The sequence below is a fragment of the Bacillus rossius genome, chromosome 12 (genome assembly GCF_032445375.1).
Source record: "Bacillus rossius redtenbacheri isolate Brsri chromosome 12, Brsri_v3, whole genome shotgun sequence".
Lineage (NCBI taxonomy): Eukaryota > Metazoa > Arthropoda > Insecta > Phasmatodea > Bacillidae > Bacillus > Bacillus rossius.
The window spans coordinates 32,514,430-32,531,482 of NC_086339.1; the positions used below are offsets into that span (position 1 = coordinate 32,514,430).

At 37.8% G+C, this 17,053-nt stretch overlaps 1 protein-coding gene across 2 annotated transcripts in view; it reads left to right on the forward strand.

The window, feature by feature from the left end:
* Positions 1-17,053, forward strand: part of LOC134537809 (HEAT repeat-containing protein 1) — a 103,605-nt gene that overhangs the window by 62,302 nt on the left and 24,250 nt on the right. For both annotated transcript variants that reach the window (XM_063378643.1, XM_063378644.1), the window contains exons 17-21: positions 10,336-10,666; positions 11,748-11,884; positions 12,074-12,250; positions 13,327-13,635; positions 14,301-14,479. In XM_063378643.1, coding sequence (XP_063234713.1) covers positions 10,336-10,666; positions 11,748-11,884; positions 12,074-12,250; positions 13,327-13,635; positions 14,301-14,479 — 1,133 coding nt within the window. The remainder of the gene's footprint in view (positions 1-10,335; positions 10,667-11,747; positions 11,885-12,073; positions 12,251-13,326; positions 13,636-14,300; positions 14,480-17,053) is intronic.

Consider the following 17,053-nt stretch of genomic DNA (forward strand, 5'->3'; position numbering starts at 1 on the left):
TTCTAGGAATATGATTTATTTATAATACTGATTTCATAAAAATATTTTAACGGGACTTTTAAGTCCCATTGGGCCATTGGGTACAAAAGACTACAAACAAAAGCTACATATAAAAAATCACAATAAATCACTAACTCATAAATATTAATATGTTTTACAGCAATTTTACTATACTTTCCACAATAATACCTACCATTATCAATTATAAATTTTTTTATAACAATAAACACACATCGATAACATTTTCTGTCCTTTTTTTTTTACTTGTGACTACTGAACTTTGCGTATTTTGACAATCTGAAAACGTAATGAAATTGACAATACAAATTATTTCTGTTACTCATCAATACTGGTCAAAATTTTAAACAATTTCTACTACAAATATTATTAATTTTATACGAAGTATGTATCTGACAAGATCATTATTTTCTGCACATATTAGGTATGTATCTATAATTTCCTTACACCTAATGAGCTTTGCACATACAAACTGACTGGTATGACAAGTAGTATTTACCTTTTACACATATATTTCTATAAAAATATTGAACTAAAACTCTATGAAATATACTGTCACTCAACATTATCATCATTTACTGCAGTATAAAATTTTTTTCCTTCATTTTCTTTCACCTGCAGAGATCTGCGGTCATTTCGACGAAAGACATTTACAACAAATTATATTTACAGTTTACTCATAAATAATAATAACATATTGAAGATTGCCAACTACAAAAATTAAATAATAAAAATATTTACTCAGTCTAAAGAACATAACTTGCTGCTAAATGTTTTTTTTTTCTCTCTCTGTTGACTAAAGTAACTACATATTTTGCACCGAATACCCTTGACAACACATACATTATCTTTATCACATAAAGACTGGTCTATACTTGGAACAATGACCTTCTTGTAAATATTCCAACTTATACAGAGTCACTCAATAATAGGGACATCATGATATGCTGCAAAACAATTTTTTTTGTCATTGCAGCACAGATGAACTCTACACATTTTACATACACTGAATGGTCTTGATTCAATTTTTTTCAGGCTGCATACTTCACACCTGCCCCGTTTTTTCACAAATTGGGGCCAATGGCATCCCCGATTGCCAATGCGTACATCAAGTGGTACAGAGTACATCTGTTTTCCTCTTTTAGGGTGGGGAGGGGGAGTAGAAGAACTCGGCCTCTTTGAGACACACTTCTGCCTTCCTATTGGTGTTTGGACAATCAAGTCTTGTGCTACTGATCTCCTGAATTCTAACACTGTCATTTTAGGAAACATCAAGTTATGAATAACAAAGGAATTTACAAAACAAATGTCCAATACACCCCAAAATATTCTTTGCCACCACTTCCTGGATTTCCTATTGACACAATACAGAGCACGCAGCTGATCAGCTTTATCTACCCCTCCCATTTTCTCATTATAATCCTGACCACCCTTGGACAAGAGATATCTACTTTGGAGCCATCTTGTTTCCGTCGTTTTACTATTGTTTCTTCACTACCATGGAAATTGCTTGCCAGTAAAACAGCTCTATTGTCCTTCCACTTGAAAACAGTTATTCCCATGTTTGAAACTCTGAAGTCTGACTCCCCACGGCTCAGTGAAGAATCATTTGCCAGCTGTGGAATAATTTTTCTATTGCTTCTTATTGTACCGCAAGCTAGAATTTTTTCTACTTTCAGTTTTTCAAGCAGAGCAACAGAAGTTAAATAGTTGTCAAAGTACACCTGCAACCCTGTTCCCCAGAATGGTTTAGTAAGAGTGAGGACTACTCTTTCACCTAACCCATATTTCGATAACTCTTCGTCAACTATTTCCTCTCGCCCTTGATACACTCTGAAACCCACAATGTAACCATTTTGGTCAGCTATACACCATAACTTGTAACCTCGCTTGATTGGTTTCTTTGGATTGTACTGTTTCAAAGAACTTCTTCCTTTGAAACGAATCATGGACTCGTCAACACTAACAGACTGTGTCACATTGTACAAAGAAGAAAACTGTGAATTAAAAATATCAATCAAGGGTTGGATTTTGTACAGTTTATTCTTGCAGTCAACCGGTTTTGATGTGTTGTCATTACAGTGCAGGTGTGTCAAAATATCATCAAAACGTTTTCGTGGCATTGCACTTGAAATTATATGGACACCTAAATCATTACTTGTACTCCAGTAATGTTTCCAGGATGGAAGTTGTACATAGCCCATCACAAAATTAATTCCAATGAAGGCAAGAAACTCTTTTTCAGTCATGGCTAGTGTTTTCATCTTTTGTGTAGCATACAGATTTGATTGATAGCAGACATGATCTATCAAGGGACCACACATCTTTATAAATACATCAGTTGGTGTGTTGCACCCAGCAAAATGATCTTCTATAGGACCTGAAACAAAATAATAAAAATATAGATAATATATGTTACAACCACAATGGGACAATAATTATTATACATTTCCAAGTTCTAGTAGTCAGGACTCGACTTCCATAAAGGTGATCCGGGTTCAATTCCTGGCAGGTTCCATTCTCGTTTTCACATGTGCGAATCATGCCAGATGTAATTTATCGTCAATGTGTTTTCTCGGGGCACTCCAATTTCCCCTGCTCTTTCATTCCGGCACTGCTACATACACACACGTAATTCACCATCAGCTATCATAACCGCTCAAATATCGCCACTTATAAATTACCAAATAACTATATTACCTTCTGGGTGAAGATACTCCGGTATTTCTGTAGTCACTGTCTTTTTCTTCCATCCCCTGGGTGCGTCTTTGGGAGGCGGTGTTTTAGTTTGCATGCTGTCGTTCTCATTGCAAGAAGTATTGCCTTCAGGATCTTGTAATAAGCACTCATCATTTCCAGAAGGTGGCTGGGTCACAGTCTGGTCCACAGTTGCCTCTGCAAAAATTTATAGAATAAAAACACCAATTACAATTGAAAAAGCGTGATTCCATGCTACATGAAAAAATGCAATCTCAAAAAAAAATATCACATGACTTCACCAGGATTCGAACCCAGATCCTCCAGACATGACGAAACTATGCTAACCACTACTCTACAGGAACACATGATAAGCAAGATGCTTGAATATGTATCATCAGTACTTGCAAGCGCAAACATTATCTTAGAAATCAAGGCAAAATTATAATATTCATTATATGTGAGCATAAAAAAAAGTAGGTTACTCACATTTTGCCAGATTATAAATATAAAATCACTTTGCGTAACGGTTGCACGGCGAATAACTAGTTTACCACTAAACTGCAATATATTGTATCAAAGGAAATAAAGTAACTAAGCTATATACATGCACATTACAACAATAAGAATATTGTTTAGAAAATTACCTTCAGCAGCTAAAAGTTTGTCAAAGACAGAAGAAAAATTATCTTGTTCTTCTGTAGCCACATTTCTCTCGTCATCACTACTATCTTCTACTTCAGTATCAGTATCGTCTGGAATATCTTCAAACAATATTTTATAAGCCTCTTCATTAGTAAGGCCTTTTTTGCGATTCATATTTCTTGTACTTCAATAAAAGATACGCTTTTCACAAAGAAAACACAAATCAATATCTAACACTGCTTTGTCTATGGTTTCGTGTTATTACAAAGAGTTGAAAGTACGAATTTTATAAACCAAAAACTAATAATATGCTCTGGTTTGTAAACCACGTTTCTTAGTGTGACAATACCGCCAAATGCCCAACGGGACTTACCAGTCCCGAGAGAAAAACTTAAAATTTTTAAGAAAATAAAAACGTTTAACTGTTCCAAAAATTATTTTTATGCAGATAATTGTAAAAAGTGCAGGCGGTAATTATAGTATAATCACTGGAAATAAATAACAGTGTAAAAAAAAAGTTCAAAAGTTTTGTACTTGTAGCGCATGTTTACAACACGCAGCTCGGTGAAGAAAGTGAAGTCTAGCACGATCTAGCGAGTAACCTGCGAACCACTTGCACACAAGCTGTTCTGGACAATGGGACTGAGATGTCCCGATAATCAGCTAGTTAGGAAACATTTTACACATGATTTCAAATGCTTTAATAGTAACCGGGACGTTTGAGTCCCAGTGGTCAAGAAAGGGTTAAGAGGTTTTGTTTTAGCATTATATCGACATGATAATAAAGATCTTAGTAATTAACAAAGTTAAGGGGGTGCTCCTACATTATTTAAAACAATACATATTACACCTTAACAAACAAATGATTACATTAACAAAATTTCAAGTATATCACCAAAATTTGATTCTCCCGACGATTACATATATATATATATATGAGTTTCCTTGATTTTACATGTTCTTGAGGATTACGTTCTTAAAACACTGCTCGCTGGTATCTTTTTAATGAATTTAGTTCCTTCAATGCAAGTGGAATATATATATAGCTCATATCACCCGGGTCTTCCCAGGATGACGTCGGACCGAGAGGAAAACTCTTCTAAGGGGGGGAATCAGCTGGAGTTCCCGAAGATCATGCGGGGAGCAATTTCTCTCCCCCGAAACTTTGACCCTGTCTGAAACACAAGTCAAATTCAAAACGAATTAGACCTGCTTCCAGACAGTCATACACAGTCGGCGCGAAAGGCCAACCAACGGGAATATGGGGAGGGAAAAAAAACGGATTACTCACCAAACAGGGTGTGGAAACAGGGCCTCCGAGGTGTTTCGCGCCGACATCAGGATGACGCGCACCGAGAAATCGCGGATGCGCGTTAGGAAACCAAATTTTTAAAGAATAAAAACAATAAAAAATTTTAACTACACATGGCTTTTTCTAAAAACTACATCTGCCTGGCTACTGTACAAATGGGATCACATCCCTTAAGCAACTGACTACGTCCTTTATGCAACCGAAATCGCCGTTCCCGTGAAAAGCCTCTTAGCGCAGAGGACGCCGAGAAGACGTGGTCAGTAGCCGAGGTCAGAGTACTGAGTCCGGCGATGGCGGACAAGGCTCCTAATTAAAACGGGCGCTAAAGCCCTAGGGAGGAGGGGGAAGGTTCGGTTCTAAAACGAAAATTTCCGAAGGAGTCCGAGGCGGGCGTGACAAGAACAAGACATGCGCGCTCTCTACCGGCCAGAACAGAGGGCAACAAACAATCGACTTCTACAGGCCGCGAGAATAAAGCATAGTGCCTTATGGCGCCGCGGCGCTGCTTTCTAGCGGCGTAAAGAGGAACTAACTGAGGCGGTGAGCTGACTTGCCACCAGGTGTCATGAGGGTGAGCTCTGCACTCTGGCGACCAGGCCCGCGGTTACTTTTTTTTTTTGCCGCTAGATGTCGTGGACGTCTCTGTCGGACCAGGGAGAAGGTCCTTGAATTAGGCCATGGTCTTGGCTAAGTTCACGTCAGGTCACTGCTCCCGACTTGATTTCTCAGAACAAATGTGAGGTGGAGTGAGAGGAAGGGGGGACAGAAATAGCCACTAAGGTGGGAACACAGGTCCACTGGAGACCCATTCGTGACGAGACTTGCTATTCTCAGCAAGCCTGTAAAAAGTAGCAGCTTGCAGCCCACAAGCTGCTCTATGCAATTTTGGTCATGAAGAGAAATAATATTACAAACTCGGGACGTGACTGCAGGTGAGAGAAATTTCAACCGTGCTGCCCACGTCTACATTAGACAGCAAAATATCAGATAGGCCCCCTGAGAAAAAGGGCTTCGGTCCACTGGCACAAAGTTTAAACACTTGGTGTACACGGGCCTGACAAAGAGTAAATCACCCCCTTATCAACCAGATAAAATTAGAAAAATAAAATTTCCAAAATTAATTTTAAAATTATAGAAAAATTAAAAAAAGTGACAAAATGCCTAATTTCCGGCACACTATCTGAAACCATTCCAGAAAAATTGTTCTCGCGTTATGCAAATTCGCGTTAATTGAACTCGTGCTATGCGAGTTGGAGGTGTAACAATTATATGACTTAGAAATAGGGAATGCTGAGACGTGGGTGTTTACACCACGTAACGAAAACAATGTTACAATCAGTCAACTGACTCGTGATAGCATAGATAGAGGAACCCCCTTATGATTATATTAAGACACATTAAATTCAACTGTATAATTAAAATACAAAAATTCAGTCTTTAGAAAAGTATGTTTCAACCATTTTTGAAAACTTGTCAAATTAAAAAAATTTGATCATGCAGTCTCTCCACCTGTTCTAAACAATCATTTCTTAGTTCATGCACAATTTAAATATTTGCATCGATGCACAATGCTTTATCTTGCATATGAAATGTGGAGTGGGGAAGTGTCCGATCCTACAGAACAATCAATTTGAAGAACACTTACTTGGTGTCTAGTGCACCTTATCAAGCAGTTCGCGAGCCGTGCGAACTGCAGCATTTCATTCAGGCCTCCAGCGTTGCCTACAGAAGCTGCAAGTTGCACAATGCCCTTGGGTGGCCTCTGAATCCTCGGAGATAAATGTTTCTCCTCACCAAACACTTAAAAATAGGTCTCCCACTAGCGTCGCCGCTAGCGCAGCTGCTGTTAAACCACAGGGTGTTTGTTGCTCAATCGCTCCGAGCACTCGTTCTCCGCGGCACTCGCTCGCCTCATAAGCTAGCCCGTAGACTGCACATTTATCGCAGCCGTCGCGATCGTGTTACCGCCAGCTGACATCGCGAGTTACCACTCATCAACCGTCACATGCCTAAAGCCACCAGTTTAGCCCACTTCCCCTCCAAATCAATTGTTTCTTGACTTCACACCGCTTTCCCTCCAATAATATACCAGCACTCACCCCTCTTGCTGCTGAGCTACGCGAAACTACACCTCACACCACAACCGAGCTAGCTCGGACAACTTACACTATTCGGATCTGCGAATATATAGTCCAACTGGAGCGAAGTAAAATTTAATAAACAAAGAAAGAGCTCATTTACATCAGGTAATAATTACTAGTACGTATATGGCGCTCTATATATATATATATATATATATATATATATATATATATATATATATATATATATATGTGTGTGTGTGTGTGTGTGTGTGTGTGTGTGTGTGTATACACACACACGCACACACATATATCTGACATCAATAAACTCCGACACCGTTCGATCGATCGCCATGAAAGTTGGCACATCAAAGTGTTTTTTCATTATTTTATTCTTGACCCTTAGCTTCTAGATCAGATTTGAGGGGTGTATTCAAGGTACTCTCTGGGATTCTAATTCGAGATTTGGTTTCAAGAATATTGGGATTGGACCATTTTTGTTTTTATAATAGGTGATTTTGGTTTTTTTATATTAATATTATTTATTTTTACAAATTTTTCTTAAATTCCTTATAGATTCTAGATTACATACAAACCATTCATTTTAGAAGTACAGAGGTACATAAATAAACAATGGCAGGATGTATGTCGGGTTCTGCTAGTATTACAATAAGTCATAATGAGTGAGGGTTTATGATGTGATGTGATGTTACAGACAGAAATGACATCTAATAGGTTTAAACTTCCATAGACTTATATTAATCTTTTGGTAATGAATAATTAAAAAAAAAAAAAATTATTTGTTTTGAAATCTTGAATCAATAATGAAATTAATTGATTGAAATTTTGAAATGTATTAATACTCGCAGACAGATCCCTGTGGCCGGGGTTGGCAAAGTAAAATGACTCCGTCTTTCTCGGTCACTCCACCATTCCTCCTCTTTCACTCTGTTCCATTTTTCTCCTCTCTCTGGCAGGGGCTTAGCCAGGGGGGGGGGGGATGTTTAGGGGTTAAACCCCCCCCCCCCCCCACTTAGCACCAAATCTTTAATTAATTTCTTATTCATCACTCAAACAAATTTCATATTAAAATTAATTACCATTACAATATTTAAATTTAAGAACCGAAAACTGCTAAAATAGCACTATTTTACACCTTAAAATCCGAATTTTCCCTGACTCACCAACTTTAATATGCGGCGGGGAGGGGGGGGGAATGCTTCTCAACACCCCCCATACACAAATCCTGGCTACGCCACTGCTCTCTGTCACTCCTTTAACCGTCTGCTTCCGAAGCTCCTCCTTGGTCTTCCTGGGTACCTCATCAACTCCATGATTCTCCAGTCAGTCTAACCTTTGAATATATATACTGTATAGAAGTCGCGAGTGGATAGGATTTACTCTACGTTTTTCAGAAGCGTATAATGAGCAGCTTGGGAACTTCTCCGCTGCAGTGCGCTGCCGTAACGCCGTGTATCGTCTTAGGTTGTTATTTACACGTTAGAGAGCAGCACTGTCACCCACTGTCATTCCCCCGCACCCCCCCATCCATTCATTCACTGCAGCTCAAGGTAGTTCAACGGGAGGGGAAGGGGTGTTTGAAGAGTTCGACACTTGTCAGCTAGGGACCACCACAAGTCGATGCCCTAGAGATGGTGGTGATTGCGGCGGTGAATCAACCAACTACCTCAAAACCGTATTAGAAATTTTAACCTGGGCTGGCGACTTCTATACAGTATATTAGGGATGTGCGAATCCTTGATTTTCAGTTCGGTTCGAATCCGATTCGAATCCTTGGCAATACCGTATTGGCCCGAAAATAGGCCAACCTTTTTTTGCCAGTTTAGTCAACCTTGAAATCTAGAGTCGGCCTATAATGGGCCACTAGCCAAAATAGTATAATTAAACACATACATTTCAAGGAGACTCACTTACGGCATAAAAATGTTATCATGTATACAATTCATTGACCTAAAATTACGCCGTACTTACGTGGAATTAATAATTTTTCCAATTTGAAATTTAGTAAACACACTTAACCCCAATAACGTATCATATTTTTGGTTAAGTACACAGATGTAGTCACTTGTAGCACATAGCTTTTAAAAGCTCGGTCTGGTTATTTTTTAACTGTATTTAATAGGCTGCGGTAATTTTATTTGCTTGTGAAATGTGGTATTTACAGTAAACAATTAGTAAAAACAGCAATTATTTTGTCGTAAGGTTATTTACCGTATTCTTCGTTCACTCTTACCGGAATTTTGGAATAAACAAAGCATCTTGTAAACAAACATTTTCATTGGCTGCCGGCCGCCGCACATTTTATTCGTGCGCAAGAAATAGTCCCTTGGTTACGTACCATTTGTAGTATTTTTACCATGCCTTTTTTATAACAATTGTTGTTATATAGCATTATAGCGTTTCACCATTGATATCCTATACAGTTTAATGTGTCAGCAAGTATTTACTTACAATTACGGGAAAGCCTTTGAAAAAAGCACAGAAAACTATTGTGTTGGATGTTTTTAAAAAATTTTCAGACAAATATTCGGATTGACGTGTGAACGATATCGCGAGTTTAACTGCTGAATTTACGGGTGTTTCGAATCGTCACACTATCATATTGTTGTCTTACGTTACGGTGCTATTTTATCGATTATTCAAAAAATAAACATTGCTTTTTTTCTGCCAATTTCAAAAGTGTAATAAGATATGCAGAAACCACAAATAATGTGGAAGCTGGGCGGAAATATGGTGTTAACAAGAAGAATGTGCGTCGCTGGTGGGCTCAAGCAAATAAATTGAAAAATGCAGTTTTCCCTGATTTTGAGTGTGCTGTAAAAGGGGTCGGCCGATTTACGGGCCAATACGGTATTTAAGATATGAATCCGATTCTGAATATTAAGCACAGAATAATTAAAAATAACTGATTAATTTAAAAATATTGTGTGTTCTCTTTTTTCTAATTGTAACTACTGGCAATTATTTATTACACTGAGATTGAAATGTTTATAATTATGTAAACTTAATTAATAATAAACACTTTAAAATATGAAAATAAAACATATTCGTTTCTCCAACTCAATAAATTGTAATAACTGCACGCCACAGGGAAATCTCAGTTTTATAAACGTTTCAGCAAACGAAACCATTTTTTCTCCAATAAATAGCCAAGACGTTTTTTTCTTGTAGGCGTGTAATTGTTTTTACTTTATAGTTTTTAGTTTGCTATACGATGAAATTTGTAATTATAGTTTAAGCTCTCGAAATCTCGAAATTCTTTTAATGTCACTGTTTTAATTATTTAATTTACATATCTTTCTTTGATACATCATATTATAAATACTTACGCAATAGTAGCCTAATTTTATTTTTCACTGCCAGTATTTTTGAGCCGTATTAAATTAATTTATAACTTTTGTGAATATTCGTAATACTGTTCGAATCCATGTACATACAACAATTCCGGGTTCGGGTAGTTGTGGATTCGAACCGTACCTGAAAATATCGGGTACTCGTACATCCCTACACCCCTACACTATGTATATTAAAAGGTGTAACTCGGCGTGTGGCACCTCGTAGGCGGATGACGGAGGGCGGCCCGGCTCGGTCGTGGGGGTGCTGCGAGTCTTCGCGGACGCCCTGCTCGACGTACCGGCCCACCGTAGGATGCCCGTCTACCAGAAGCTGCTCTGCACCGTGGACCCCCGCTGGTCCCTCTGGCAGTTCCTGTGCCTCGTGCTGGAGTCGCACGTGCTGAAGGGCGACCCGGGAAAAGCCCGGCCCGACGGCGACCCCGTCCCCATGCGGGTGGACTTCTGCCTGGAGTTCACGCTCACCTTCCCCCCGCCCGTCGTCGTGGAGACCTGCATCCGGGTCGTGGACTACATTGTCTCCCTGCCTGCGTCCAAAGGTACATTGGTGGGAAGTATTTCAGATCGACACACAACCTGCTTCAAACCATCTCGAATTATCAGCTTGACTAGCGTCAAAAATATGTAATCTTACTTTTAGGAATGGGCCAATCAAATCCTTAAATCTTTAAATACCATCAAATCCTTAGTACTGTAAGGAAAAAGAGTTGAAGAACAATATTTGAGGGAATATAGTTATTTAAAAAAAATTCAACACTAATTACCTCTGAAGTTTACTAGGTCAATTTTTTCTTCGTACATATCCTCCTACCATTCCCTAAGGTATTGTACTTTTAACATGTTATATTTTGGTGTGTAGGTTTTTTAAAAAAATATTAAATAAAAAAAATTAAGGGTTTGTGGGGAAAGGGAGGTAAGACCTTTATTTTCCTTGACCTCTACAGGTCATGTTCTAACGCCATGCTGTGCCACCACTACCAAGTTGCATCACCATGGCTGCAACACCCACTCATAGTCTGAACAAAGGCACACAAAAAATTTGAATAAGATTGTACTGAAAAATACTGAACTGTGACAATATAAATAAAACTACAGTATGTATTGATTCTGGAAACTTATTTTGTGAAACAACAATTTAAAAGGTAGAATGTTTCAACACCATTGATGATAATTTTTATTTATTGTACATTATTTTATTTTTGACCCTTAGCACCTAGATTCAGATTTGAGGGTTGTATTCAAAGTACTATCTGGGATTCAAATTCGAGATTTGGATTCTAGAAAATTTGGATTTGACCGTTTTATGTTTTATTTTTTAAAAATTTTTTTTCCCAATAAAATTATATATTTTCAGTAAATATGACCCTTAGTGCATAATTGCCTGTTTTTCAGTGTATTTACATACTTTTCTTTGTTATTTCAGTTTTATCATAATTCACCATTAAATCTTGTTGTTTTTATTGTTATTACTGCTACTACTACATGTAAGTACAAGATCAGTGTTTAAATGGAAGCAAGTATATGTCTAATTATTAATTGGAGTGTGTAAGAATAATAATAGACTTATATTAATTTACTAAATAGGCTATATTGATTTTAAAAGTTTGAAATTTTTTTCAGATACGAAGAATTCCCGCTCTGCAGGTCTGGCATTGTTTGATATTGAGCAGCATAGCCCTAAACAGTTACGTCACTTTAGATATGCCCTGAGTTCATTTCTGGTTAATTTGTTGTCTTCAACTGTACTCATTAACAAGGTAATGTCATATTGGTTAACAAGTTTTTTATTCTGAAATTCTTTAATTCATTATAATAGTGTCTTGCTTTTTAGATGTGTAAGTTCTGCAAGTTAAATGCCATAAATTAAATGTCTGGGTCTCTTTTATGAAATTGTCTTCTTTCATCCTTTTCATTCATCATCATCTCCTTCATTGCCTTTCTTCCAGATCGCAAGTCTTGGTGATGATGAAATCAGTGAAATGGAACCGTTGTATACATCGGCAATTGAAACGGTGTTGGGGTTAATCAAATCCATGGCTCGTGAAGCAGATAGAAGTGTCAACTCCCCAAATCTGAAGTACTGGAAGATAATGTTAAACCAGAGCTACGAGATTTTGAACAAGGTGAGGGAAATGTGAGGAATTGTCCTCTAGTGAAATAGAATGCAGGGCACTACAATTTTCAAGAATGTTTACGTAAAGATTTGAGACACTATTTGTTAATTTAATTTTTTTAACAACCTGATAAATTTTGCCTTTAGTATTCTTTCACATTTATACCATGATGGAATTGGTAGCGGAAGAAGAGGCATTCTTTGGTTCAGCACATTCTGCAGTCCAGCATTGATCAAGCTGCTCCTAGACATTTTTTTTTAGCAATTTATATGTACATATGATGATTGCTTAGTATTACAACTGTTTACATAGTGTACAGCCATAGCTTATTACAACTTTTTTTTAATGCTATTCCATGTAATATGATTAAAATTTTTTTTTTTGTATTTCTGTTAAAACTGTATTGACGTTCGATAATCCTGCAGAGTCGCCTATCCGCCATGGCAGTGGCCCTGAATGTGCTGAATTAAAGAGCTTTTACGATTCCTAACTTTGTATTGTCTGTTCAGCAGCGAGCCTGAGGTTGAATTAGGCCTGCTGTGAAGCAATCTCTCAAGACCTGAACCAACTGTCACTTGCCCGAGCTAAGGTAGCGACGAGCGATACGGACCAAAAACAGATACCGATCCAATTACAAATACATTTCTTTTACAGTTCCGAAAACCGATACAAAACCGATTAAAAATTTTATTTTTTTTTGTAAATAAATCTTGGTGCAAGTCTCCAGAAAGTGATTATTTGTAAGTACTGATAAGTCAGTACCTTAATAAAATTCTTTATTAATTTTTTTTTTTTTTTTGGGTAGATGACAGAAAAATTAATTTGCTGCATAAAATTTTGTGCATCATAGCACAATACACATTATTCCTTTGATTAGTTAACAAAAAACGGCATTGTAGCCAAAAGGTTGCCTATGGAACATATAGTAAACTGGTAAATGTGAAAGAAAGGATGAAATTGCAGTTTATTCATGTGTGTATCCAGTTTTTTAAGTATGAGTTGCAAATACTAATTACATGGGAATTCCAGAAAATCGGGGATACCTGTTGGTGCCGATACTGACCGGCGGGGACGGGTGTCGGCAGGTGAACGGCCTGCTGCCGGGCGACCTGTTCGCGGGCGTGGTGCGCAGCCTGCTGGGCAGCGAGCAGGCGGCGGTGCGGCGCCGGGCCGCAGAGCTGCTCAACAGGCGCCTGCAGCACCAGGCGGGCTTCTACGCTGGCCGGCCCGAGCTTCTGGCGCCCCTGCTGGCGCCGCTGTGGGCCGCGCTGGAGGGCCTCGGCCAGCCGGGCGCCCGCGACGCCGAGGCCGAGCTGGGCCAGCAGACCGCGCTGCTGTCGCTCAAGCTGCTGGCCCGCCTCCTGGCGCCCGGCGGGCCCCAGCACTTCCTGCCCGTGAGTCTAGGCTAGGCTCCATCAAGGCAAACACTAGAACAATACTGGACCCAGATGCTTAGCCCCCCCCCCTCTGGATCCGCTACTGCAAGTACTGTTACCAGATATTCCACCCAGTTCAGTATCATGGCTGCGAAAAGGTGTGCAAGTTTTGTAATTAATTACTCATTACATCAAAACAGCGGCGAGATCAACATGCTGCATTTTACGGTAGAACAATTTGTAATAATCTGGTCCTAGACAGATACAGTTACAACTATAAAAGTAAATTAGCGAGCTTTCGTAGTGATTCAATAAAGAGATGCCCAATGAAAGCAAATTAGATTTTTCTGGTGGTACATTCTCTTTGGTACGCTTTTTTGTCCCAAAATAACGACTATTATATAACTTGCATTTGGGTGCTGTATAATGTATTAATTTGTATTTCGTTGTATGCTGTGTTTTGACTTTCTTTTCATTGTTATTTCAGTTTTATCGCAATTCACCATAAATTATTTTCCCTACCTATAAATATATACAGTTTTGACCTTCTAATAAGTTTTCCATGTTATTAAAATGAAATTTCTAGGTGCCTTGGGAAAATTCGCAGCAGTGTTTTACTGTATATTTATAAAAGAAATTATATGAATGTGAAATAACCTGTGTGTGTGTGAAACTGTTCGTAGCTGTTGAACCGCGTTACCGACCTGGTGACGTCCGGTCTCCCCCAAGGGAACGTGCTGGGGTCCGTGGTGCTGCTGTTGGCAGAGCTGACCTCGGTCCTGCAGTCTCCCGCCATAGCGTCGCTCCCAGAGTTCATGCCTGCGCTCATCAAGCTCCTGCGCAAGCAGAGAGACGTGGACAGGTCAGTCAGTCAGTCTGTCTGCGGGCCCGAGTGGTCGAACGTTGGACTCTGCTCGGAGTCCCGGACCATCCGCCCTGATTTCAGTTCTTCGGAACTTTCCGGAACCACTCTTAGCATGTGCTGGGATGGCTTCCGTACCATTAGAGACAAGATTTTAGGGTCATATTATATTTAGGGATGGTGATTTTTCGTTTTCGTGAAATAGATGCGAAAATATGCTAAATAATATTTTTTCCGCTATAAAATGTGAAATCTAGACTATTCCGAGATAAATGCAAAATCAAGGTAAAAAACGTAGATTCGTCTTCACTCTACACAATTTATTTACCGATTGTATTTCGTTTCAGTTCAGTATCAAAAGAAACCATCATTTTATGGCGTATTCAGCACAAGTATCTTATTGTTACGTCATTCACAACAACTTTTGTTCATAAATATTGAATGAAGATTGGCCATCCGTGCCTCGCGATTGTAAACAAAGCAAAGAACAACTAGCTGGAAGATTGTCCGTCATCTTGCAGAGTACACGTTTTTAGGCCACCATATTGCGACATCTCTGCTTCGCCGCGCTAACAATTGTAAGTCCCATTTTCTGGCTGTGTTTCACGTAAAAGACGCGTTCTTGTGTAGTCTGTGGAAGGTGGTGTGTTTACAAATACGTGCATACTCGTGAATGTGTTGTATACTGTTATTTATCTTGGTAAAAATGGGACGAAACGTCATTTCCATTCGCAACCGCATAAATGAATACAAAAGTGAACAGTTCTACGAAAGTAATACAAATATTTTAATGTGCAATTTATGTAATCGCCGTCTGGAGTGGAAAAAAAAAAGATGAACTTGAAAAGCACATTAAATCTGATGAACTTGAAAAGTACATTAAATCTGAGAGACATCAGGCTGCAAAAAAAAAGATTCACCGAGAAATCAGATGAAGAAAAAAAGTCGGTAAAACAGCAAGCAACGGTTTCTGGCATGATCGAAAACCAAAAGAAGGCGATATTTGAAAAAAAAAAAAAAAAATTGAATAAACTAGTTTCAATAATATTATTTGTAGTGGTGCACCGATATGACTTTACCAATTACCGATTCGAATACCGATTATGAGAGCAATAATCGGCAGATACCGATTCAGTTACCGATTATAATGAACTAATTTTTTTAAGTGTAATAATGCACACAAAATTTTTTATTCCCATGAGAATTTAGGAAAAATTGAGAATACAGTTATAATAACAGTTTAAAAATATATAAAATACACTATTAAGTCATTGCAAAGTGTAAATTAAATTAACTGCTATTTATATTTGTTATTGTAAACAACTTGAACTACAGTCTAATAATTGTAATTTACAATGGGTAAGTTTTTGTTGCAGAAAACTAGCATTATTATCGACTATGACATAAGGTTGCATCGAGAAATTACCGTTTAACAATGTAAACATGTTGCTTTATTTTGTTCACGTGAGTTTATAGAAAAATGTTTCCACACTTCACTTTTTTTCTCCCTACTCGCCATCTCACTATAATTATATAAAAATGACTCAAAACCAATTCTAGCACATGTGATTTTATTTATGTTGACTGAATATATAAAATTATAAATACTTTTTCACTTTTCTCGTCACATACAAATAACACAACAACGGATAATGTTACCAAAGACGCCCATAACGAGTTTGTAAAACGCAGTGATAAACTCTAGAAGGTATTGGGACCACGATTTTGAACCGCTACTACGACTCTAAAAGATTGATTGTCATAGAATCCACTGCAACTGCTTGTGGTATTTTGATTGCGTGCCATCTAATTTACGTATATCGCTATAGGTAATGTACAAGGCCACTAAACAAAAGACAGAACAAAGGACGAAACGTAAATAAATGTGTAGGAAAAATGTATTTTTTAATGTTCGAGGGAATGAGATTTATTAAACTTAACGAAATATCTGTAATCATGTTATGACGGAGTTAGATGAATTTTGTAATATATACAAATATTTTCGTATTTCGTCCTAAAATGTGTAACAAAATATTACACGGTAAAAACTTACTTAATTACGCCGGGACGTAGATAATCGGCAAAGTAATCGTTAAGATAATCGCCGATTACGATTAATTGGTAAGTACCCATAATCGCCGATTACGATTCATCGGTATCCGCATCGGTGCACCACTAATTATTTGTGCACTCTACATCAACTATGGCCATGGACACGGCTAAAAAATATTTATTGTAATTTTAAGTATTTTTAATTTATTGCACTCATAAGTGCTAAAAAGTTGTTTGGAAACCTGCCAAGATAGGCTATCTTTGTAGTTGTGCTAGATCTTTATTTCTGTGGTTGTTAATAATTAATATGTGTATTATTTAATGCTTTTTAAAAATATACTTTTCTTCAGTAATGTAAAATGAGAGAATTGGCTAAATCTTGTTTTTAAAAATGCTACAAAATGCTAAATTTCAAATTCAAAATGCTACAAAATGCTAAATTTCAAATTCAAAATGCTAAATGTTATTATTTTAAATGCTATAAATCACCATCTCTAATTATATTATTTCTAATTGAGTTTT